We start from the raw sequence: 27,013 nt of genomic DNA, 5'->3' as shown, positions 1-27,013 counted from the left end.
TTACTCCCATGTTTCTAGTATTACATTTTTTGTCTGTTCCCATGTGTTGTTAATATCATTCTCCTCTATATCCAGGTCGCTAATAGCTGAGAATCTATTTTGAAGAGATATTTGAAATTCTTCTCTTATGTTTGGTAGTTTCAGCTTCCCAACGTTGAACTTTCTTCTTTTGACAACTGATTTTTTTGGGGCTAAAAGTTTCATCTTTATTGACCCTATAACTAGGTGATGGTCTGATGCTGCATCTGCTCCTCTTTTTACTCTTACATCTTGCAGTGAAGACCTCCATTTTTGAGAAATAGATATGTGGTCTATTTGGTTTTCTGCATTTCCTGCTGGTGACACCCAGGTTACCTTATGGCAATTCTTGTGTTTGAAGAGTGTTCCTCCTATGACAAGGTTGTTGGTGGCACAGAAGTCTGCAAACAGTTCGCCATTTTCATTTATATTTCCTATCCCATGAGGACCAATTTCTCTCTCCCTTCCCTTTCTTTCTGATCCTACCTTAGCATTTAGGTCACCCATGAGTACCAATAGGTCTCTTTTTGGCACTTTTTCTATAGTTGTTTGTAATGAGTGGTAGAAGTCTTCCTTTTCACAGTCATCTGCGCCATTGGTTGGGGCGTATACTTGTATCAGGGTGGTTTTTTGAAAACGTGAGTTAAAGCGTGCTGTGATAATTCTTGGTGAGATGGGATTCCATTCCAGCAAAGCTGATTTAGATCTTTTTGATATTAGAAATCCAACTCCCTTTTCATGTGGGTCATTTTGATTGAAAGGGCTAGGGGCTATAAATATTTACGAATTTATGTAAGTGCAAGTGGAAGCTTTACAGAGGCTAAACCTAAAATTAACACACTTTCACATATATTTGATCATACTGTGAAACATGTGTTGTAATTTGGGAGTGAAATATGGGGATCTTCAGTAATAAATAAAGTAAATAAAAATGAACATAATCTATTTAAACTATGCAAGGACATGAAACAAGAAAGCACTCATGTCAAATTCTGTAAATTTTCTATGGGTTTAGGGAAAAAATCTACAAATATAGCTGTATTGGGTGAAATGGGAAGATATCCCTTATTTCTTGAAGTAATTATAAATATGTTTAGATATTATGAATATATATTAAAGCCTGATGATATCTTTCTCGCTGAAGCCCTGATTGTCTCTAGATCACTAAATAGTTTAAACAAAAATAGTTGGTATAGTTGTATTGCTATTCTTATGAAATATCTTGATATAGATCTTAAACTCATTAAAAATTCAAAGATGGATTTAAATCACTAATTTACCGGAAATTAAAACAGAAATATTCTTGTATTTGGAAATCTGAACTTTACAATGATAGACAAAATAAACAGCATGGAAATAAACAAAGAACTTACAGATTATTTAAAGAAAATATTTATATGGAAAAATACTTATTAATTTTGAATGAGGATGAAAGGCGACTGCTTACAAAGTCCAGAGTCAGTGCACATAACTTAGAAATTGAAAGAGGCAGATATGTGGGGCTTCGAGTGGAGGATAGAATATGTAAATTATGTAACACTGTAGTTGAAGATGAAATTCATTTTCTTCTTCAGTGTCCTGTTTTAGTAAATAAAGGATCTGAATATATAAATTACTTAAATAAGGTTAACAAAAACTTTAAAAGCCTCCCAAATAAATCAAAATTAATATGGTTAATGTCATCTGAAGATAATGTTGTAATAAAAAAAGTAAGTTTATTATTGTGTACTTTATTCAAAGAGAGAAAATCAATTCTAGATACAGTTTAGTCACCGGCAGTTTGTTCATCTATATTATATTGTAAAACTTTTTATATTATTTCTGCAGAAATTATTTTGTTTAAAAAGACGACTTTATTTAATTGTTAAATAATCCATGTGATCAATATGTAATCACTTGTATGAAATTCAACTTAATTGAACTGCTCAAATTATTGGGCGTCATAATTGACAATAAAAAAATATATATTTGTTTACCTGTATCCAGCGATTTATATTTATCTATCATGCCATCTGTCACATACATTGTAGTATTATTTTGTTTGTGTATATAATATCGACTGTTAAAATGGCGACGTGCATGTAGTCATATTGTAAGTAGAACTATTCACATTTGTCGACATATGTTTGCGTTCTGTTAACTTTGTCGAAAACATATATTCGGTTCCATTCTAAATGTCCAAAAGCATCATTCTGATAATAGAAATGACCTTCTGGTGATGTTGTTGATGACAATAAACTAGTTAATAGTTCTCCTGTTCTAACCGAATCATAATATAAACTGACCTCTACCTCTTCTCTATTTTATAGTAAAAAAGGTATTTCGATTTCATAAATTAAACGTTTATGCTCCTCTATAAGTTTTGAAGTACCGCTAGTACAGAATGGGACTTTCACACCCTATGCTCTAAATGAAGAAAGTGCCATGCTTTCGACATGTTTATGAATGTGTGCATCAACTATTTGCATGGTCCATGACAGGCATTTTGCAAGACACAATATCTGTCCATATTAAAAATGTCCGTTCTATAATTCTATAATAAAAAACAGAGGATAAGGAGTATATATAATCCATAACACAAAAAATCAGTACATGCAAAACATAAAAAAGAAAGGCAAAGGAACAGCGCTTTTATTGCCGTCTCTTGCTGTATCACTTCACTTCACATACATCCATATTTTTTTTTCGAATGTTAGTACTTTTCTTGAAAAAGATACAGAAAAATTATACGAATTGATTGAAAGAATAGGAATCAAAGAGGTGTGATTATTTTATTATTTAAGTAGGGTTATAATTTACTGCACATGATTTATGTCATTCGGCTCTTATCTGTCTCATTAATTTCGATTATTTACATGTATGGTTATCAGTGAGTCATATAATCAATGTGATGATTGTACATGTATGAACATTCATAATTTGTATTATACAAATATATAGATCAGAAGTAATCTAGCCTGATTACAAGTTCAAAACAAGAAATGTATGATATCTATACATTCACGCTATTTACATTTACCATACAATAACTTTTGGGATCAAATACCTTCTTATTGTAAATGATTGAAGAAATATTTTAAGTCTTAAACAAATTGTAATTATCTTAAAATTTAATTCTTCTAATTCAATACTAATATATGGCTTTATATCATGTTTTTGTACTTCGATTGATTTAATTAAATTCATTAATATCATATTTGCGACTTGCAAAATATCGTATGTATCATTATAAAATTATATAATTGTGTCGACTCTGTAGTGTTCAGCAAATTTTATTTTTTTTCGTTTTGGAAAATTTTAGCAGAAACTTCATGACAGCCCTCTTGTTCAAAGTTTATTCAATGTTCTCAATTTGTGTGGTCCTACATATACTGTGTTCATTATGATCGACAGTAAAGTGCATTGGCTAATAAATCCTTTTACAGAATCAGTAATAAATTTTCACTATTTTCATCAAACCTTAATTGACCAAAGATTTAAATTAGCAATGTCTCTGACGAGTTCGAAAAACAGTATCGATCAACTGTTTTCAAAAATGCCCTTGTAAATATTAATAACATAAATATTGATTCTACCACTGCATCGAGTGGGATACGATATTTACGAGACACTCACAGTTAAATTTTTTAATTTAAAACACGGGGTTCGTCAAGCGTTTTAAATTTTTAAAATTGGACTGTCGAGAGTGGATTAATATCTATTACACGAGATTTGGTACTGGAATCTGTTTCTCTAATGAATTTTAAACAATATGCAAGTAAACTTATTCCTTCTTTTTGACTGATTACACATCTGTGTGTGTCCTTTATATGTGACGTCTTCAGGCATGGTCACCTTTTTCATGCACAAAAGACATTTCAGAGGAAAGCAAGACAATTCGAAGTCATAATCGAATTTTGACCAATGAAGAACTGAGATCAAGCGAACCACGCGTTGATTAAATGAAAATAATCGGCATGTCTGGAACAGGATAAATCGTGTAAGAAAAAGAGAAAAGTATATAGAAAGTTGGATTGTAAGGGCTTCACTTCAGATATTTATATAAGAAAAGCCGTTGGAGGGAAAAATACGTCCATCGCGGGGGACATTGAGACTATGCTCTTTCATTACAAAATATATCTAATATTATCAGTTTTTTATTGCAGAAAAGGAATATTTAAACAACATGGTGGAAAAAAGAGTTCACGCGTTGTACAGACCGATATGTATTCTTATAATTACTGGCAATGTAAGATTTCACTTAAAATATTGCCCCTCTTCATTTCTTTATACTTTTTAAATTTACAATTATAATATGAGAAGCGATCTTCATCAATAATGAGAATCACTCGAAATATAGATAAAGCCTGCATTATCACTGCTGCTGTACAGTATTTAATCGTGTGTTGAAAATTCACGACATCCAGTCTAGATACATGAGGGAGAGAAGAGATGTGTGTTCATGTGGAACTGTTTCGACTTTACTACATTCTGTGCATGTGCCAAGTCACACTATCTGGACCAAAGTCCAACTGTCTGGACCATGTCTTTTTCGTTTTAATGTGAAACCTTGCAATCGAGGCATGGTTATGTAATATGAAAGATAAGTGTTTTCGATTAAGAAATTGTAGACATGCATCATTATTTGAATATACTCTATACTCTCAATATTTTTTATGTATGATATTTAGATTGTATACTTCTCACAACTACTTGAATCAAATAAGAGAATGTTTACATTTGTATAGGTGTATTTTTTCTCTATCTAGATTGTACTGACTGCAACATTCAGTAAATCCCTCACAGTATGCCCAGCGCCTGTGTTGTGGCGATTAGTGGCGATCAGAAAATGTGCTGATGAATCAATGTATCACTGTCTATACAATGGAGTAACAGGGGATTTCGATGATAGCTGTTTTGTTTCTGAACGTTATCCAGCAGGTACAAATGTATATTTCTGTACTACTAATTAATGCTTCACATCTTTACAGTTTTCTTTACTTCCTAAGTACCAAGACATTTTTGATTCGATCTGTTGGTTGTTTGGCGATACATAACAAAATCCAAAGGAGTAGGTCCGGTAAGGGCCGATTTTGGCCTCAAATTTCAGGTTCATCTGACGAACGATTTTGGACACTTTTTAAACACTTAAGTGTCTATTTCAATTGATTCAATAAGTTTATGTGAAATATTTTAAATGATTTAGTCATTAAAACGCTCCGATTCAAGCTTAAATATGAAAAATCTATCAAATATGCCAAAAAAGGTCACTTTTCGGATGGTTTTTGTCAAAAACGAAAGTGGCCGCATCCGTGTTCATCCTCAACCTTTATATAAGTTATGTATTATCATCAAATACAACTTACATTTCAATATTATGAATGAACACGAATGCGGCCACTTTCATTTAAGACGGAAACCGTCTAAAATTTAACTAAAATGCTAAAATTGTGAAGATTTCTGTAATTTAGCATGACTTAATAATGCTAGTACCCGATACATGTGCATTGTATTGTCAAAAACAGATCATATTTATGAAGCAGAAGCATTCTACTTTCCAGTAAATAGCTAAAAGATTACATTTTCACAATTTTGTAAAACTGCTATATTTTGGGGCCAAAAAGGGGTCTTACTGAACCTACTCCTTTGGCTTGGAATGTTCTAGAACAACCTTCTTTAAAGAAGACATTACATGCGATATGCAAGCATGTCGAAACATCTCTTCAAAGTCACTTTCAAAAGCATTTCGAGATAAAATTATACATGCTCGGCTACCAACACTTTTCAAATCGTTGTTAAATTCAGATAAATAATTCCGTCTAAATTAATGGCATTAGTCATTTGATGGGGAACTAATGCATTTGAATGATCTGCAGAATTTTGCTTGCCACATTCGAAGAATCTTGGTTGAAAATATACTCGTGATATGGATCATTGATTCTACGGGAATTTGAATGTGATATGCCAATTCCTAGTAGTCACTGGTATATGGGTATGACCAGTGATCCATTTCGTTGGGATATGTTTATTCGTTTGCGATTTTCTGAAAGGTTTCTAATGTATTGACAAAAGTAGAAATAAATGCTAGCTATCTTGACGTCAATTGGTGTTTCTTACATATTCCTCGATATCTTGGATAATTATTCAGCTTTCGATTCCATACGATTAAAACTAAGGGCCATTTGAACAAATAAACACATTTAAGATCTGTTTCTGTAATATCTTCTGAAACTTTATGTTCCAATCATCAATTTTCAAGCATTTGCCCTTTCTGTAAATGCTGCCGAATTCTTCAGTTTTCATTTCCTCATGATTGAAACTTATTCAATATGCACTTTTTGTAGTCGTTTAAAGCTTGAAATGTTGTATAGACAATTGTTACCGATTGTTGAATTATTGTTTTGATTTTCCTATAGAAAAACATGAACTTAACATAACAGTTCATATTAGGCGTTTTGTATCCTAAGGGTTGGCTCCGCCTAAACATTGACATGTTTTTAATGAAATATTAAAAGAATCGTTATTACAGACCTCCAGGATTGCCTGTTTTGTTTTACATATTGTAACCTTTGGACTTCTCAAATCTAGATGTTAAACGGAGTCGATAGAGGGACGTTCGTTTGACTGTGCATGATTCATATACTAGTATACACATACATAATGACGACATTAACAACGACCCCTCGTGTAGATAGATCTACTTCTAGTGTCAAACTCACCGCACATTTATGGACGTTTAAAAACTTATTTTGGTGTTCTAATTCGGTATGTTCAAAACACAATTTCTGTCTGTTCCCATGCTCACTTTCTGGTGGCAGTTGAAATACCTGCTCTTTATTGCGGATGACTTCCACTGCAGAACCCACCTACTGATTCATGCTTATATTTTGTTCCTGTGTATGCGGACTGTATATGCATATTCAGCACCGACTATATTTTATCAACCTCGTGTTTTGTATTCCACAGTTTGACTGGTTTATTCACAATAAGCATGCAATATCGATATGTCTTAGAGTACGAGATGATACCAGGAAATGAATGAGTTCTAGTCAGTTTTTCTGGTTGGTTTAGTTTTGACCCTTTCAATTCGTTTAATATGTCTATCTCATAACATATTTTTAAAGTTCTGCCTGGTCTTAAAAATAATAAAATGGTGTGGGTTTTGTTCATTGTTGAAGACAGTACAGTGACCTATGCTATTTATTAATTTCTAAGTCATTTGGTCTCTGGTGCGCACGTGGAGGGATGCTTTATTGGCAATCATATAACACATAATCTTATTTTCATAAATATGTCGTCCCCTTTCCCTGTTAGGAATATTGACACTCGATTCTCTACCTAAATCAATGTAAGTAAAATATTTTGAACTTGCATATCTCTTGAAATTGGATTCATGATAAATGTTTTCATGCAACGCTAAAGGTTTAACTCGAGTTTGCTTTATACATTGTAGGTATCGATTCCGATATTTATGTTATCCTTTGTATTTTAGGCAGTTATGTTTTATATGAAGGTGGTCTCAATTCTAAACATTGCCCTGATGGCCAGTACCAACCGATGCCATACGCATCAAACGAAGACAATAAAAATGACAAATGCTTGTACTTAAAGACACGATGTAATGGTGAAGGTCAACTCATACATGACATCAGTGAAAAGCCAGATAAAGACAGAACATGTCGATGTGATTACAGTCGGGGGTATGATTTTGTCTATAAACCACGAAATAGATGTTATTGCATACCAACTGAAGAGGATTGTTCTTGTTACCGAAAACCATGTAACAACAACTCAACCCAACTGACACCAGGTTAGTTCAGGTTTTTTTCATGACCTCTGGTTTATCTCAAAGAAGTATCTATAAAAGCCAATGAACATGTTCCAAATTTACATGCGTCTTAGGAAGAATATAGACTTCGGTCAAAGTAACGAAAGTTTGGAAGACTCGATTTACGCAAATCTTGTGGAAAATTGTCTCAAAACTAAACTCACAGGGACTCATTTATTTGAAAAATTATAATTTTGTCTATTTTTTCAATACATGTACTTAAAATATTTAGTTGATAACCACCGAAGAGACAATAAACGAACAATCAGAGTGACATAACATGACCGAGACACCATGCAGTATGTGCCAACAAATTCAACATGCAAAACAAATATTCACGCATATTAACCGAAACGTTAAAGTGTTTTATGTACACGATATTCCATTCATAGATGAACATTGATTCGTTCACTGCCTTTTATCCTGCATGTCCATTTATACGGGTGCCACATGTAGAGCAGGATCTGCTTACCCTTCCGGAACACCTGAGATCACCTCCAGTTTTTGGTGGTGTTGCTTAGCCTTTATTTTTCTATGTCGTGTCATGTATACTATTATTTGTCTGTTTCAATGTCTTTTACATTTTTAGCCATGGCGTTGTCAGTTTATTTTCGATTTGTGAGTTTGACTGTCCCTCTGGTATATATCTTTAGCCCCTCGCTCTTTTATAAAGATATTGCCCAAAAATATGAAAAATACGGACCGGTACTAGATTATTTTCGTTACAACTCATCAATTCGTTAGACCAAATATTAAAGTTTTTTATTGGTCATTTACTAGTAAAATATAAGTAATTGCTTCATTACTATCTCAATTGGGAGACGAATCAACTACTTTTGGAGACATTGATATCATACACGGACATGTTATACAATTCAACTTTAGCAATGGACTTCTGTTATTACATATCCTTAATGATATCACGATTCTTATTCACGAACTAACTTTATAATAAATAAGAAAAACTCATTTTGTTCGTGATATCAGTGGAAATTCTAACCCCTGATTTTACTGGTTCTTATTCCTTATTTTGTCCTTGTCTATTATAAAATGTAGGTCAAAAATAAATTTTTATAGTTCCTGTTATGCAGTATCTTATATTATTTTTGTATGTTCCATTGTCTTACAGATTACAAATGCAAGCTTCAAGGTATCATAACGTGTCCTGTTATACCAAGTGTTATATTAGGTAAGTACATAAGTTATCATAGAACAGATGCTGCTTGAAATATTCCTGAAAATGATTAGCTCGTTGATTCTAATACATGATAGCCATCTCGATGGTCTAGCTGTAGAGAACAAGTGTGGTCTCGACTTGGTCAAACAGACATAATAGGTAAAAATGTCACAAAAAGGGGTACAGCAGTTATAATCTTTAAATCACTATAAAAACAAACAAATATGTAACAAAGAAGCACAAAAAGGCATATAGAAAAAGCACATTAGATAAAACTGAAAAACAAGAATACAAAATTTACAATAGCACAGTAACACAATGGTGGGATGTAAAAGTACAGAGCCACGTCATATGTATCAAATAAAAACAAAAAAGCATATAGACACAGCACATAAGCAAAAATGAAAGACAATACAAAAGTTATCGTAGTAAAATAATACAATGAAGGGATGTACAATACAGAGCCACGTCATTTATTTAAAAAGAAACATAAGAAGGCATATAGACCAAGCACCTTAACACAAATGGAAGACAAGTAAATAAAAATTATCATACTAGAACAATAACACAATCAAGGGATATAAAAGTACAGAGCCACGCCAAATAGATATCATAAAAACAGACCAAACAGTAAAAAGTAATATTCATTAAGACAAACAAAAGAACAACACGTTATTAAGATCACAAACAACATCAGTACTCGGAATCTATACTTCAAGGCCATCGTGTATATTGTGTGTTATAAGTTATAAGTTGATACAGAGTATTTATTAACATGATCTTGGTACCTTCCTGATGAACTTTTTTTTAGAAAAAGGACAAACTTTCTTAGACATACCCCTGGTTCATCAACTTTCCACTCACACACTGGTGACGTTTTACAAAGTCTGAATAGGAGCTACATGCTCTTGAATACCGAATAAGTTGGGAAATATATATCCCATATGCAGGTGAATTTGGTATATTGCGATAAGGTGGAGGAAGTTGATAATTTCAAAACTGAAATCGTCTCGTTTGTCATAGATTCTGGTACCGAGATGAACGTGTATGACAAATTCGAGGTATAAGTCTAAAAATGAGGCGGAGGAAGCCGTGTTTCAGTAAGTGGCATTAAATAGTAAGAACAAAGAGTGCCCGGCTTGGACACATACTATGTACCAGGAAGGGTTATATGTCTTTCTACGAATTTTTACCCTACCAACCAGCATGTAAAAGAATCAGGCTTAGCGTGTCGGTCTAGCACAAAGCGGAGTTCACATTCAACCTTACATAGATTAAATATTAGATACCAATTCAAAAACTTTTTTGTAGGATTTACACGTGTCTATATTTTAGCAAGATTATATCAAAGATGTATAGTGTATTCGTAAACGGACTTATATAATTAGACATTAATAATACATATAATTTTAAACTAATAATATTAGCTAATTAAGATATCATTTTAATTTTAATATTTTATTATAATCTTATTTGATGATATTTGATTACAGAAAAAGACATGAACAATAAAGGAAAAGACACAACGAAGGAACATTCTGTGAAACACTATGATGTGTTTGATAACCGAGTTTACAACATGAAACTTACACAAGGTATTTAGAGTACAATATCCCAAATGTAATACATACTAGCGGATTCGGTTAATCTTGTCTAAATTACAAAGATTTTCATATAACAGTGGATGAAGCGATGAACAATGCTTTATATTATATCTATAAAGTTATCTTTTCAGACTAATGAAAATGCTACATTTATGCAAGGGTTTTTACAAGGGCCGTATGTGAATACATATACATGCATATGTTGAATATTCAATTTGATCCGTTGTCTGTATAAACTGTGAATTCTTTCAGAAATACAAAAAACGACAGATTATATACCCAGAAATGTTAACGTTTTGAAAAGGAACTAGTTGCCTGTAGCAAAGCTTTTAAATCAGTTCCATTTGAATACAATTTTTCACATAAGAGTTACTCCTCTCTAACAAGGAAAGTAAGTTTTGTTTTAATTAGAAGGCGAAGTAATCTTGTTTAGGGAAGTTTGGTACATGAAAGTATGATGAGACACATGATAAAAATGCATTTATTATACATATATACAGTGTACAACGATAACCGAAAATTTTTACTGAGCATATATATATATGAAGTAGTTTATATGTATGTATTCATGAAATCGCTATCTATCTTACCAACTAAAAAAGATATATTTAAGCGATACCACAATCAGAATATGTTTAGATTTGAACTGTCATAATCTGATTAGAATACGTTTGTTCAGAACTGTTTTGGGTTAGAACTGGGCGAATTTTATAACAATACTCTAGAGTAGAGCAGTCTATAAGAAACTGTTTTTAAAATGGTGAGCATTGGTATTTTATGAACAGTTATCACCACATAGTGTAAGAGAGGTTAGAATCAATCAATGTGAAATACTTACACTTTTCAAACTATATATTTTTGTAAAAACATTACCGACTTAATTTAAATGTTTTCGTGAAATCTGATATAAAAGTCAAGTGTTTTTTATCTCGTCTTTCAGATTAAAATAAATTACTGCTCAAAGAAAGTGTTTCAACACCTCCAGCGAACTGGGTTCTATTTTGAGGGCTCATATATTTGTAGAAAATGCTCAAAATGATAGAAATTCTTGTTATAAAGAATTTTAATTGGTTACAGAAAAATTATAAGAAATTATAAGAAAATTTGGGAGACAAAAAGTGACCGTCCCAATATACGGGAATTCTTATTTCTCTATATAGGTTGAGGTGGGAAACAGCTTTTAAAATAAAACCTTTTGTAAGTCTTGACAAAATCTTAAAGACGTGTTGTATCATGGTATAGCACACGTAGTTTTCCTTTTTGAATTACATAGAAATGTCCCGTCTCTCTCGCTTTGTGAAGGCTGTTAAAAGTTCCCCATTGCTTGATGCATTTCTGCTCATACTTGAACATTTAGGGTCTGATCTTTCGCAGAAAGATTGACACCGTTCGTGTTAGTATGACGTATTTGTTCTAGAGATAATAATTAAAAGTAAACAAGCTCACCATGAGTTGGAATTCTTCAAAATTTAATGCAATTCTTCCTATTCGTACATTATTTCCTGAATGCTTTGTAAATATTCATCACTCCTTTTAAGAATTATATTAACAAAGCAAATTCAATGTAATAATTTGTATAGCGTAACTCCGTTTTAACGGATTGATAAAAATAATAAAACAAGTGAAACTGCGAACTACTGCTCACTGATGATACCCCGCCGCAAGTGGATAATATTAATAGTGTAAAAATATGCAAGTGTTCGGTAAACAGGAAGTTGTCGAGTGATGAATCTGAAAACGCATCACACGGTATAGCTGACTTATATAAATCCTGAAACCAAATTTCAGAAATCCTTGTATTGTAGTTCCTGAGAAAAAATGTGACGAAAATTTTCAACTTGGCTGTCATGTGTAAAATCATACAAGTGTTCGGTAAACAGGAAGATGTCTAGTGATGAATCTGAAAACGCATCACACGGTATGGCTGACATATATAAATGTTGATACCAAATTACAGAAAGGGTGGATGTGTAGTTCCTGAGAAAAATATGACGAAAATTTTCAACTTGGCTATCATGTGTAAAATCATACAAGTGTTCGGTAAACAGGAAGTTGTCGAGTGATGAATCTGAAAACGCATCAAACGGTATAGCTGACTTATATAAATCCTGAAACCAAATTTCAGAAATCCTTGTATTGTAGTTCCTGAGAAAAATGTGACGAAAATTTTCAACTTGGCTGTCATGTGTAAAATCATACAAGTGTTCGGTAAACAGGAAGATGTCTAGTGATGAATCTGAAAACGCATCACACGGTATGGCTGACATATATAAATGTTGATACCAAATTACAGAAAGGGTGGATGTGTAGTTCCTGAGAAAAATGTGACGAAAATTTTCAACTTGGCTATCATGTGTAAAATCATACAAGTGTTCGGTAAACAGGAAGTTGTCAAGTGATCAATCTGAAAACGCATCACACGGTATAGCTGACTTAGATAAACCCTGAAACCAAATTTCAGAAATCCTTGTATTGTAGTTTCTGAGAAAAATGTGACGAAAATTTTCAACTTGGCTATCATGTGTAAAATCATACAAGTGTTCGGTAAACAGGAAGTTGTCAAGTGATGAATCTGAAAACGCATCACACGGTATGGCTGACATATATAAATGTTGATACCAAATTACAAAAAGGATGGATGTGTAGTTCCTGAGAAAAATGTGACGAAAGTTTCATGGGACGGACTGACTCAACAACCTTACCATAGAACAAACAGCAAATAACAGCAGATGGCCACACACCCTGACTGTTCAAGTATGAGAAGATATACATTGTTACATCCCAGCTCATTTGTTCTAACAGGGGTGATCTGAGCCGGATCACCCTTACCAGATCACCCCAGTTTGAGTTTCTTTGTTGTGCATGCTTTCCTTTGTTCTGTAGCATTTTGGCGGGTATATCAAATCCACTATAAAACTTTTAATTGATCATACGGTAAAGACTATCAAAATTCACGTAGAAAAAATCCAGTGTACATGCTGGGATTCGAACTCAAGACCTTTAACATACCAAGCCACGACACATACCACTAGACCAGGATGACTGGATACCAATTATCAGTAATTTAATATACTTAAAGGAAGCAAGATATTTTTATAAGTGGGGCGAGTTGGCAGACCCTTTTCGTTAATTAGTGAGTTTTCAGGTTGATTGTTCAATTTGATTTTACACTTTTTCAAAAGTGGAGCGAGTCGGTAAACAATAGTTGGGCGATTTTATAAAGTGGCGATATAGTGTGGGCCGATTGGTCAGTGGGGCGAGTTGACATTGTTTGACATCCACTCATCGTGTTCGGGGGTTTATAAAGGGTATACATCATATAGTAATATATAAAGTATATTATAATGGTTGTGTGGCGTTCTAAACCAGATTTATGTATTGTAAATGGTTTTTCGTCAAATCTAAAACAGCTGGGATGTAAAATAGTTATCCCGTTCGGACTTGGTGTGTCAGTGTTAGATCACTCTCTGGCCTCCGGCCATTGGGGGGATCTTACACTGACACACCGCGTCCTCGTGAGATAACTATTAACGAAAATCCCGCACCATAAGGTGGACCTTAGCTGGCTCTTATATTTTAAAATTGTGTACTAGTTCAGTTATAATGATCTTCTTTCTAAACCCCAAAACATAAATGAACTAAATAAAAAAAAACATACAAGACTAACAAATGCCAGAGCTCATGACTAGGAACAGGTGTAATAATGCGATGGGGTTAAACATGTTTTGTGATACGGTATCTCAACCCTCCTCTTTTACTTTAAGCCAATGTAGAATTAATAAACAAAACAAACACAGGTATACACACAGTAAAACTAGGTTTAAAAAGGAGTCTTAAAAGGGTCATATCATGCCATAATTACAGAAATGTTGCATGTATCATATTTTAGGAACTATTTCTCTATAGTTTGTTTTTGTTGGCTTTTTTTCAGATTTAAAGACATTACGTTTACTGAAATTGTTCATTAAGATCCTGCTTGTATTGGCACTTATTATGGCGATGACGGGTACGTTGAAGACAATATCTCATTGTGCATGTTTTTGATCTTTTAAATAATGAATTAACATGAAAAAGATTACTTTTTTTTCTTTGCTTCGAACTATAAATTAATATGTGTTTTAAAATAAACTGAATTCTTTGACAAGGGTATTTTTTTCGCGAAAAAGACTTAATGGTCATATACTCAGTAATGGAATTAAAATCCTAACATGAAAAAAATGTGAAAAGAAATCGATAAAAAAAAACACACCAAAGGTCATTATTTATAAGTAAAAGAAGGGCGAAAGATACCAGAGGTATATACAAAGTTATACGTCGAAAATAAATAAACTAACAACGCCTTAGCTAACATAGACAAAGGTAAACAGAAAAACAGACAGACAAACAATAGTACACACAAAAACAACACAGAAAACTAACTACTATGAACCATAAACCCAACCAAATAACTGAAATGTATTTCTTTGACACATTCCCCATTTCCATTCTCAATTTTATTCTGGATATCGAGAATTATATGATGTAACAGCTGAAGCTTTTAGTTGTTTGTGATACCTTAAAAATATTTTAATTTTATATTGATTTCCTTTATTTTACAGCGCTTATAGTTATTTTATATCACCTTTATCAAGATAAACAAGGTATAATTTATCAAATAGTTATGTATATATAAATATTAGATGTTTATGTTTTATGCTTCTTCTAACTGTAGTACATTGTATGTCCAATGTATGCTTCAACACCATCTAAATTGACATTGTCATTCTCTATCTTTTATTGTATTGGTTTATACAGACTTAAGTAGTGTTGTTGGTGACATATACACGAAGTAAATGTATTCTTAAATAATCAATCATATAAGAGATTTCTAATGTTTTCCACACGAAATGATGATAATAAAAATGAGTGAATTTCTCTGTTAAATTACTATATTTTTTAAATCTAAACATGGTCATGTCAAAGAAATATTACACGTGTTTTAAGATAGAATCATTTTATATACAATATACATCTATACTAGTTGTGTGCCTCAATTGTAAATGAAAGATTATACTAATTTACTCCTAAATTAATGTGGTATTTTAGTTTCTTAAAAAGTGATGCGAAAGATACCAGATCGAAAAAAAAAATGACAACACAATTGATAAAAATCAGACAGACAGACAAACAATGATAGTATACAAGACAGAACATAGAAAACAAAAGACTAAGCAGCACGAATCCCACCAAAAACTGGGAGTGATCTCATGTGTTCTGGAAGGGTAATCAGATCCTGTTCCACATGTGGCACCCGCCGTGTTGCTCAGGTTATAACAAACCCGGTAAATAGTCTAAGTAGATAGTTAATTGATTGAAATGATTACATTGATATTTGAATCCATATTTATAGAAAAACAAATTTACGAACTATAAAAAAATATGGTATGAGTGCCATTGATACAACAATCCAACAGAGTTCAAATGACATAGATGTAAATAACCATAGGTCGCAGTATTGCCTGGCATCCTGGCAAAATCTCCTCTTTGCTTCAGTTTTTTTTCGAGCAGTGGGGATCCCATTCATGTCATCGTTCGGTCTTCACAAACTGCGAGAAATGAAAAAAAAAACATTTTCAATTCAGCTCCCTAAGTGACAAAGAATTACACTAAAAACGAAATGATAAAAGAATATTCAAGCAATTGCAATACATGTATGTTTTTATTGTAATTTATATAGAATAGTATTTAATAAACTCATCATAGATACCAGGATTGAAATTTTGAATATGGACCAGACGCTCGTTTCGTCTACAAAATACTTATCAATGACGCTCTATTCCTGTAGAAGAAAATCGAAGTAAGTTCAAAGTTTTGTAAACATTAAAATTTATAATTATGACCATATCAATGATCATGATGATAGTTCATTTCAACACAGAAGTGCTGACCACTGGGCTGGGGATACCCTCGGGGAATAAAAACTCCACAAGCAGTAGCACCGACCCAGTGGTTATAAATCGAACTCATCATAGAAACCAGGATTATTTCTCTTTTATAGATGATACCATTAACGACAAGACGGATATACATAATTGTGAAATTGTTGTGACAAAGGGTATACACCAGTGTATTGAATACTTAAAACAATCAAAAATGCTCATAATTAAAGGACGACGAGGTACAGGCAAATCTGAAATTGCTCGTTATGTAGCCTGCAGGAATGAAGACCACAAATTGGTCATAATGACTAGAAACGATAGCAAAGATACTGCTTCGCATATGTTTGAAAGCCTTCAGAATACAAATGATAATACAATAATAATTTTTGACGAAATATTTGATGCATGTGCTACCGCTGAAGATATAAATCAAGCTCTGATAGTTACAGAAAAATTTCTAAAATTATCCAGAGTGAAGTCTATTTTAACTGTTGATGAAAACGATATGACACTTGCTGATACTTTTCGCAGACGAAATGATGATGTAAAAATGCAAATGGTCGATCTTGATTATGAGTTCCCAATGTCAAAGGACGAAAAGCGTGCGTTGATTGATCGACACCTGAAAAATTATGTTTCCAGACAAACTACAGACGGAAATTCAATTATTTTGGAAAGGGAGATACAGGTGTCAGAAAAAGAGGTAGAAAAGATCATCAACACCGACACATTTTTTGGTTTTCCGTTTATGTGTGCTAATTTTTTTGGAAATACTGACAATTTCAAACTTGGGTCTAAGTATTTCCGACAGCCACACAAGTCGTTACTAGATGAAATTGAACAACTTCGTATAGGTTGTTCTGGGAGCAAAGACGAATATTATCGGGACCAGTTTTGTGTTCTTGTTTACATTCTACTCAGCAAAGAGGGTGTTATAAATGTAAATGCAGTAAATATGGAACTATACCGGAATTTAAGAAAACGGTTTGTTAAGTTTAATTTTAGCGAACTTTTTAAGCAATTTAATTTTCAAGACAAGATTTCAAAACGATATTTTTGTCAATATGGAGATGGATTGTATACAATTCGACCAAGCGTATACCAAGCTGTGCTATTTTCATATACAAAGATCAGTGTTGAAGATGTTCTTGAGAATTGTAAACTTGAACATTTGCTTGACATTATAAAACCTCCAACTTTTAAACTGCTCCAAAATGAGGTCGCACTTGAGTGCAATCATGGTATGGTGAAAACTTTCAAAAGAACGCTAGGATTAAGACTTTCAAAAGCAGTATTGTTAGGTAAAAATGAATCCAATATGATATGTCATTACTTATTGAAATATCCATACAACCCTTTGTTAGATATTTGTCTTGACAATCTGAAACAAGAATGTAACGATTTTCTTACAAGTGAAAGAGTTGACCTCATACTAAAGCTGTTTCACTCTATCAATATTAAAAGGACGCCTTCGTACATTTTGGCGACAAAGCCAACATCATTCGTTGCTGCATGGTCATTGTTAACATTTCAAAAATATGAAGAAGTGAAATTATTACAAGATTTCACTGAATCGTGTGTTCTAAGAGATAAACCAGAATACTTACGAGATATGTTATTCTCTGTTGTTGATGAGTTTGGAAACAATGTGTTAACATACTGTGTTCTTTGGTGGAATGAAAACTCACGTAATTTGACATCTTTTTTATCAGAAAGGTTCGCATGTGATATGAAGTTTTGGAGGTCTAACAGAGAATTATTGTTTACAGAAAATGAAGACAAGACGTCAGCGTTACATTTTGCCGTTTATTTTGGAAGACGAAAGACTATACAGACATTCATGGAGCTAAAACTTCTAACTGTAAAAGAAAACCTCTTTTTTCAGAAAGCTGAGAACAAAAGTTTTTTTAATAGAATTGACAAACTTATAGAATTAGGAAAGCAAGGCGAATCCCGTCTTTATTCACAAAGCATGAGATATAATATTGATATATGCAATAAAGTTGATTATGGATCAAGATCAGATTATACAGAAATACAACAACTATTGAAGGAGATAAAAGTAACCATGAAATCTGAACTGGATTCATAAATTCTCAAAACTGATTAATATAAGACCACAAGAAAAACCATGTCTGACAAAAGATATGATATTTTTTATTTGTGTAAATGTTAGTATTTTGTTTACTATTAACATGATGATTTCTTATATTTGCACTAAGTCTATTTTTTTTTTTATATAGCAGCAACACTCTCACATGTCAAACATGCATGTCAGTTACAACTTTTTTGTCATTTGTTTATGTATCGAACAGTCTTATATAAATAAATAAAAAATAGGTAGATGCAGTTGGTCAAGATAATTTATGGGGTTGAAACTTTATTGACACGATCTATAAATTTCTATCAGGTTTGGAAAAAAAGTGAAGATTATGATCTTTTTTATGTCTGATTTACCAAAATGATGGGGTTTCAGCAAAAAGGAAAACCCATAAAAAGTAAAGCAATTCTAACGTGAAAACCAACGGCCTGATGGAAGACGAAACACTAAACAAAACACAAATGTAACAACCAGCAGGGAACGAAAACATCTAAATTACTAGCTTGGGATAAGCACATACATAATGTTGCGGCGGTTACAAGTGTTGTTGACTATAGTTACCCGTCAATAATACCAAGAATAGCATTCACAGATATGATCACATCATATCAGTTCCAGTATGTATATCTAGCATCTGTACATTTTCTTTTAGTAAATTTGTAATTAGATTTTTCAAAGAATCAATTACAAATTTTCATTAAATACGAAAATGTCTGTTTGCTAAAATAGCATTGTAGTAAAGTTAAGAGAGTCGAACAGTCCCAACTGTCAACCGAAGTTTTGTCATATGGTATTCTTAGAGACGGATATCAGTATAGGTCCCAACCGTCTATAGTGAAATGGTATAGAAACCTGACAAAGCTGCCTCTAAATGTTGAGTTGCTGTCTAATTGATGTTTACCACTCACCTCCTTTAATTCGTATGATGCAGTTATCAAGTACTCTCGAACCGTTCGTTTTATAAAACGGGTAATTAAAAAAAGTATATCTTTAACCGCATTGAAATACAAGAGCAGGTAAAGTCATCTAGACACCCATGTTTAGAGAAGCATCTTTTAAATTCACAACCTGAATCTATCCTTAAAATTTTGCCTTTTCAGAAGCAATGAAATCATGTGACTTTCAACGGAATAGTTGTAACATTTTACTTATCTGCAAAGTAATAAGAACAATCAAAACAAATCCTTAAAACAAATTTAGGAGGATGTCTCCTGTAAGAAATGTAATTGCAACTTATAACGACATACATCCTTTTTTATAAGTATTGTTTAACTATTTCTTCTCAACTGCAATTCATTACAAGAAACGATTTTTCTTCTCACGTGCAAATCATTACCAGAAACGAATGACTACTGTGTGTCCCACTTTATATATGCATTCGCTTATAATACAGACAATTATATAAGACTGTCAGAGCTACAGTAGATCAAATCTTTTTTCCAAGATATTCTCAAAATGACTGATTGTTCTTTCCTGTAAATTATCGCTGTAATCGTGGATTGAAATAACAAAAGCACATGGATCTAATCCCAGCGGACATTGGTTATTTCAACGAAAAATATTGACCTTATTGGAATTATTTCACAAATTGAAAAATGGAAATAATAGACAAAACTGGAAGTAGATGTTATACAAACCCCAAAAAGCTCACACGTTACTGTAAAGTGTGAAGTTGCTGACCAAGTACTAGTATGAAGTCTTCTTTTTCAGTAACACTTGAAAAAATTGCGATGAAACATTTTTGTTCATTTAGAATATCGATAAATTCTATGTATCGTCAGATTATAAGTAGGCCTCTGACAAAAACTTCCCATTTGTATGGCATTTGTTTATGATTCAGTTGTGTTATTGAAACAAACAAAATAGAAACAACACCGTAAATACCCTTTGTACTCGGGGGAATTGCACCTCAGGCTGGCCAAAGTTAAAATGTAAATAATACACGATTGCGGGATGTCAAAATACCAAGTCACGTCAGAGGTACAGTTAAAACATAAGAGCGGAAAACATAAAAATAAAAGCAAATATTTGTCTTAAAAACTATACGTCACAATCTTATAGTTGATCTGACAGTGTTGTGAATCAGAAGTAATAGTTTTTGTCTACTACTTAAAAATTTAAACCTAAATTATGTTATCTCAAATTTATAAATGATAAGTATTTTTCATATTTTAATGTAAAACGAGTTCTTGTCGAAAAGAGATCTAGTCATTTATCAATGTCTAGCCATCTTTTTTTTTAAATAAAGTCCACCCCGGCGACAGTAATTTGTGTAAAAAAATCCTAAAAAAGGGCAGCAATATTATCAAAGTTGAGTACATTTTTTTTTATGTTCAAACGTTTTAGATTTGACTTTTTTGTCTTGAATACGTATGAAGCAAATCGCTTCATATTCTTTTACAGTCTTTAATATGTTTCGGCTACAGGTTGATATAATTACATTAAAAAATCACAGTACTAAAAAATGAATTACATGGGTCAAAGAAAATACACCTACAGTTCTAAAGCGTCATAATAACAGAGACGATGTGTTTAGATATCAAGTTTTACTAAAATAGATCAACTTGAAAACAGCCTTTCTCTAGGGATCTTTATTTTTGTTTATAACTATGAAAAAAATATTCTTAGTGTTCTGAACTTTCAAAATTCTCACTGACAACTGATCAGACTATAGTATTAAGCTGACTTAATAGCTAGAATCCTTTGTCTTTTAAAATCGTAATGAAGCTTTATAAATTTATTTATCTGTCTTATATAGACAAAACGCGCGTCTGTCGTATTAAATTATAATCCTGGTACCTTTGATAACTATTCACACCACTGGGTCGATACCGCTGTTGGTGGACATTTCGTTCCCGAGGGTATCACCAGCCCAGTAGTCAGCACTTCGGTGTTGCTATGAATATGAATTATAAGATCATTTTTAAACATTTCCTGTTTACAAAACTTTGAATTTTTCGAAATACTAAGAATTTTTTAATCCCAGGAATAGATTTCCTTAGAAGTATTTGGCACTTTTTAGAATTTTGGGTTCTGAATGCTCTTCAACTTTGTACTTGTTTGGTTTTATCTTTTTTTTAATCTGAGCGTCACTGATAAATCTAATACCGGCGTCACACATCAGCGTTTAGCCCCGACGTACGCCGGGTGTGGTAAAAAGTTATGTACTCTGCCAATACGCTAGTAATTTTAGATGCATTTAACCTGTCAATCATATCTGTATCGTGTGCACAACGAGCTTAAATAGCTTATTGGGCGGACGAGAAGCTTCGGGCGTTCAAGTAACGTATGTTGGCGTATGCCTTGCGTTGTCTAACGTAGATGGAATGCACGCTACGAAGGAAAAGAGTCTCTTGTATAGTACACGCGTCCCGGTCGTATCTCGGACGATAATCCGTGTTTTCGGCGTGTCTGGGACGTTTCATTATGGGGTGTTTGTTACAAACATACCCGCATACGTTTTAGTTATGCCGGTGTGACACATTGGCGTATAGACCGGCGTACAGAGAAAATTGACAAAGTCGGTATACGTTAGTTGCACGCCAGTGAAACGCTAAGCAATCGTTAAACGCGCGTTGCATAATTTTGAAGTACGTCGAAATACAAAGATATACGCTTGGTGAACGCTACAACTCCAGGAAATTTTTATACAGCATACAAATTTTCATCCAGCTCAAGCGCGTTAAACGCGCTACAGATAAGTTTGAGACACGTTTAGGGTACGTTGTATACGCTACGAGATTGTTCGACTTTAACTAAAACGTATGCGGGTGTGTTTGTAACAAACACCTCATAATAGAACGTCCAAGATACGACCGGGATGCGTCTCAAATACGTTCAAGAAACCTTTTTCCTACGTAGCGTGCATTCCATCTATGTTAGACAAACGCAAGGCATACGCAACCAAACGTTTTTTGAATGCCCTACAAACGCGTAGGTACGCTTCTCGTACGCTCAATACACGCTTAAAGCTCGTTGTGCACACGTTACAGATATGATTGACAGCTTGGATGCATTCAAAATTACTACCGTATTGGCAGTGTACATGGTTTTTTAACACGCCTAGCGTACGTCAGAGCTATAAGCTGATGTGTGACGCTGGTATTAAACTATGGGGCTGTGTTTGTTACAAACACCCTATAATAAAACCTCCCAAACACGCCGAAAGATTATCGTCCCCCAGATACGACGCGTCTCAAATACGTTTAGGAAATTTTTTCCTTCGTAGCGTGGATGCCATCTACGTAAGACAATCTCCAGGCATACGCCAACATACGTTACATAAACGCCCGATAAACGCTTAAAGCTCGTTTGCACACGATACAGAAATGATTGACAGGTTGAATGCATCCGAAATTACTAGCGTGTTGGCAGCGTACATGATTTTTTACCATGCCCGGCGTACGTCGGAGCTATACGCTGGTGTGTGACGCCGGTATTAAAGTCCAACGATCTTGAAGCGTATATAACGTGCTCTAAACGTGTCTCAAAATTATCTGTAGCGTTTAAAACGCGCTTGTAGCGTGTATATTACATGCGTGTAGCGTAAAGATATACGCTAGACAAACGCTTGAGCTGGATGAACATTTTTATACTGCATTTAAATTTCCTAGAGTTGATGCGTTCACAAAGCGTATACCCTTGCATTTGACGTACTTTTAACTTATTCAACGCGTTTAAAGATAGTTTAGCGTTCCTCTGGCGTGCAACTACCGTATGCCGAGTTTGTCAATTTGCTCTGTACGTCTGGTGGACGCCGGTCTATACGCCAATTTGTGACGCCGGCATTATGTATCTGAACTATATTCATAAGCTATATTGGTTAGCGCAGTGTCTTCAATTTCAACAATTAAAAAATGAGGTTGCGTAATGAGGAGACAATTTTGAATAAGTAGAATTTTTAAAGATTACAGTAGGAAAATTGGACACCTCAATTTACCTCGATCGTTTTGGGGTGGTTTTTTTTTTTTTTGCTTCAAAATCGCCACCTAGTGTCCTAAAACCTCGCATATGGCGTTCTAAAATGCGACGAAACGGTACAGTAGTCCTTTTTATCTTATTATATTAAACCATTATCATCAATTTTTAAAATATCAACACATTTTGGATCAAAACTATAAATTATTGTTATGTGTTCAAATTCCAATTCTGAATTGTTTTTAATATTAAAAATAATGTTTTACAAAACAATCAATAATATGAGAATTAATATTCTGTTTAGAAAGTAATTTAGTTGTAGTATTTTTGTATTTGCATGTACAGATATTTATATATATATTTCTATACAATGTACTAAAATTAGCAATTGTTATACATGCGTTACAATGTTTATTGTCTATTTCTATTGTCTATTGTCTATTGTCTATACAAAAATTACTATATATACAAAAGATAGTTTTACACTCAGTTTAACAAAGATTGTATATGCATTAATTGTATAAGTAACTTTCAAACTTGACCTAAAACGTGTGTTTTAAAAAAAATGTACAAGCAAATGACATGTATATACACTGCGTCAACTATGAAATATACTATATTAAACTTAACATTTATTTTGTATGATGGAATGAATTAGGTTTACAAAAGATGTTTTGGCAAATTATGGACAAAAATTACAACATAAAGGGAAAACAATATAAAAGATAACAAAAAATTAGGAAGTGAGAATACAGCCAAAAAATGGACAATAAATGGGTGCTGAAATGTACAGATTTTGGATAAGGGTAAAAAAGAGTGATAAATAGAGAAAAATTGTATAAAAATTTAAAGAATTAAAAGAGACTCCCACCCTATCCAGACGCTGAAGTATTAAAAGCCATAAGAGAGGGAGGGTCTTTCGTTTCTGTATTCTTTTTTTTCTCTTTTCTGTAAATTTTTTACAATTTTTCTCTATTCTTAATATATTATTCTCCTGTCTATATACTTTTGGTCTATTATCTCTATTCTTTATTGTTTTTGTCCATTCTTCTGTAGATTTAACATCTTATTTTCTATTATGTAAACCCCATACAGATCGTTATAGTTAATTCAGCAAAGTATTATTATTGGTCTTGCAGGTGTTTTATTTATATTATATATTTAAAACAATGAGTAAAAATCCAAAGGAAGATAGTCATTGGCACATGTGTACAGGATGACAAAATTATACAGGATGACAAAATTAAACATGTTTATTGTTTTTGAAGTATTTCCTATATGATTCTATATCCTGTTTATTCGTGATGATCATTAGTTCCCCAGATTATACCATAATTCGTGGAACAGCTAACTTCCTCGTACGAATCACTCGATCCTAATTCTAGTACACTTTGTAGCTTTCTATTTTCTCGTAATTCATTCAAACAATTTTCAGAATTGGTTAACGAACCTATTGTATTATTTGTATGTGCATGTTCATACTCGTTACCAATACAAAGGTTTGGGAGTGACTGGTTATAGTTTAAATGATTGTAAATATTTTCTCTTATTGTTGAACCTTTTTTAGGAAAATGTTTGACGTTTGAGTTGAATCTTCCTGTGAGTGGCCTGGCTTGGTTCATACAATCTATCATACGTGATTCTCTTATTTCACAATAAACATCTTCTTCTGATGATGCATCGTTTATTTCCTCTAATATGGGTTGAATTCTGATTATTCTCAGGTTAGCTTCGTGATCTGTAAATAAAATAGTGTTTTCTGTAATATCTGTATACTTCCATTCTATTTAAAGTTTAACCATGAAGTTTTTTTTATAAATGATTAAAAGAATAGGAGAGTGAATATATTATAAAGAAAAGTTCACAACGAAAATTTTAAATGATAAGATCAGAAAAATGATGTTGGATCAAATACGTTTCTTTAAGTTATGTGTTAACAGGAAAGTTATAAAAAAAAGTTAGAGAGAAAATGGCAGAAAACTTTAATACTCAAGAGGTACATTCACTTTATAACAACATTAGTTTGCAAGAATTACATTTCTAGAATAGATCCAGTTGAAACGGGTACGGGTTATGTTTAATCCTACAATGGGTCTACTGTCTCATGGCCTCGACCATCACTGTTGACATATTGTGGAGATGCGCATCTCATCTAGTACAGTAAAGTTGGTAACGTTTATATCATTGGTGGAACACCGGGTAAGCCTCTAATCAGAAAAGAGACAAAATCTCAAGATTAAGCTAAAACAATTTTGACTGCATTTTTTGCTAAGTCAGGTTTTCTTTCATGACATTAGATAATTTCTAGCATTTTAGCTATATTTCATATATTTAGCCATGACAGCCTTGTTTATTGATTGGCGGGATAGAAAAACAGTATATAAAATACTATAAGGAGCATTGATAAAACAAAACGGGACAACGACACCACGAAAATAGCTTGTATAGCATACCAGAAGGTGCAAAGGTGGCGAAATGAAATATAATGATAAATCGAAGGAAAGATTGAATGTGACCAACAGACAAATAAGTATCATTCAGGAGTAGGAAACATTTAACATATATTAATTTAGATTTTAAAGAAAACATAACACCACTTACTATTACCTTGATGCGTTTTTTTTCAAATAATCTTACTGCGAAAATTTAATCTTCTGAAACTTACTTTCATAAATGTAAATAAGCAGCAATAACAAATGAATAATAACACTTTATACATGTCATGCGTCCAAATCGCTTTTCTGGATTGATCTTGATCAGGAACTCTCAAAGTCGAATATGTGCAAGCCAATACCGTATACCAACCGAAACAGTGGAAAAGTTACATGACGAAAAAGGACCCAAAATAGCCAAATCTGTTAAAGGTCAACTTTTCCTGATGGAGATAAAAGATTATAACTGTACCTTTCTAAATAATGTTATTCAGTTGAACATAGAAAATATGAACGGAAATTTACAAAAATAGAGACTATATGTGACCCGCCATGACATTTTGTGCTCAAATGAGGTATTACATTTGTACGTAATTTGCGATTGACAACAGTAACGACTAATCCTTTTTTGTTACACCAACATTTGGTTTTGAAGTTTAGTTATTATTTTTGGAAATCTTATTACAAATGGAATACAGTATTGGTAAATTAAATAAACGCGTTCTTAGAGATTACTAACTAATTTAGCATATTATAGTAAGTTTTAAATAGGTATAGAACCACTAATTCAGGCCCGGTCGAAAAGAAAGTAGTACATATTTTAAACAAAATAGTTCCTACACAAAGCTGTATCAACAGGTGAAATATTTGGGTAGTTTTGGAATCAAATTAAAGCTTTAGGACTTGGAACCACTGAAGAACAGCTGTTGAAAGTTTCTTTTTATTAATAAAGAAGTATATATAAATTTAATAGGAGGACATATTTGTCCTGTTGCTCAGATCAGAATCACCTGCTTTTGTACTATCAAACTTCTGGGAA

General features: G+C 32.9%; 3 protein-coding genes across 3 annotated transcripts in view; 1 reads left to right on the top strand and 2 right to left on the bottom strand.

The window, feature by feature from the left end:
- On the bottom strand, positions 1 to 2,043 carry LOC139515428 (craniofacial development protein 2-like). Its single transcript, XM_071304998.1, has 2 exons — positions 1,995 to 2,043; positions 1 to 788 (listed from the first exon to the last, which is right to left on the bottom strand). The coding sequence occupies exons 1-2, from the start codon at positions 2,041 to 2,043 to the stop codon at positions 1 to 3; spliced, it is 837 nt and encodes a 278-aa protein (XP_071161099.1).
- Positions 2,044 to 2,079: 36 nt separating this feature from the next.
- Positions 2,080 to 18,869, top strand: LOC139517475 (uncharacterized). The gene is made up of 9 exons (XM_071308576.1): positions 2,080 to 2,110; positions 4,164 to 4,246; positions 4,767 to 4,938; positions 7,490 to 7,807; positions 8,955 to 9,014; positions 10,496 to 10,597; positions 14,538 to 14,612; positions 15,205 to 15,246; positions 16,644 to 18,869. Exons 2-9 carry the CDS (start codon positions 4,184 to 4,186, stop codon positions 18,614 to 18,616), a joined length of 2,805 nt encoding a protein of 934 aa, XP_071164677.1. The 5' UTR covers positions 2,080 to 2,110; positions 4,164 to 4,183; the 3' UTR covers positions 18,617 to 18,869.
- A 4,896-nt stretch (positions 18,870 to 23,765) lies between these two features.
- The window catches only part of LOC139517474 (uncharacterized), a 77,635-nt gene continuing 74,387 nt past the window's right edge, over positions 23,766 to 27,013 (bottom strand). Inside the window, exon 8 of the mRNA XM_071308574.1 lies at positions 23,766 to 25,280. Within this exon, the coding sequence (XP_071164675.1) occupies positions 24,838 to 25,280 (443 nt within the window). The 3' untranslated portion in view covers positions 23,766 to 24,837. The remainder of the gene's footprint in view (positions 25,281 to 27,013) is intronic.

Source organism: Mytilus edulis, chromosome 3 (assembly GCF_963676685.1).
Source record: "Mytilus edulis chromosome 3, xbMytEdul2.2, whole genome shotgun sequence".
Taxonomy (NCBI): domain Eukaryota; kingdom Metazoa; phylum Mollusca; class Bivalvia; order Mytilida; family Mytilidae; genus Mytilus; species Mytilus edulis.
Note: the sequence above shows the minus strand (reverse complement) of the source record. Positions and strands in the feature narration are given on the sequence as shown.

Excerpts from the sequence above, each read along its gene's own strand:
- LOC139517475 (XM_071308576.1), top strand. The coding sequence starts at position 4,184 with ATGGTGGAAAAAAGAGTTCACGCGTTGTACAGACCGATATGTATTCTT. Across the intron at positions 10,598-14,537 it reads CAACATGAAACTTACACAAG|ATTTAAAGACATTACGTTTA; the intron begins GTATTTAGAGTA and ends GCTTTTTTTCAG. Across the intron at positions 14,613-15,204 it reads ACTTATTATGGCGATGACGG|CGCTTATAGTTATTTTATAT; the intron begins GTACGTTGAAGA and ends TTTATTTTACAG.
- LOC139515428 (XM_071304998.1), bottom strand. The coding sequence starts at position 2,043 with ATGTATGTGACAGATGGCATGATAGATAAATATAAATCGCTGGATACA. Across the intron at positions 789-1,994 it reads ATATAAATCGCTGGATACAG|CCCCTAGCCCTTTCAATCAA; the intron begins GTAAACAAATAT and ends AAATATTTATAG.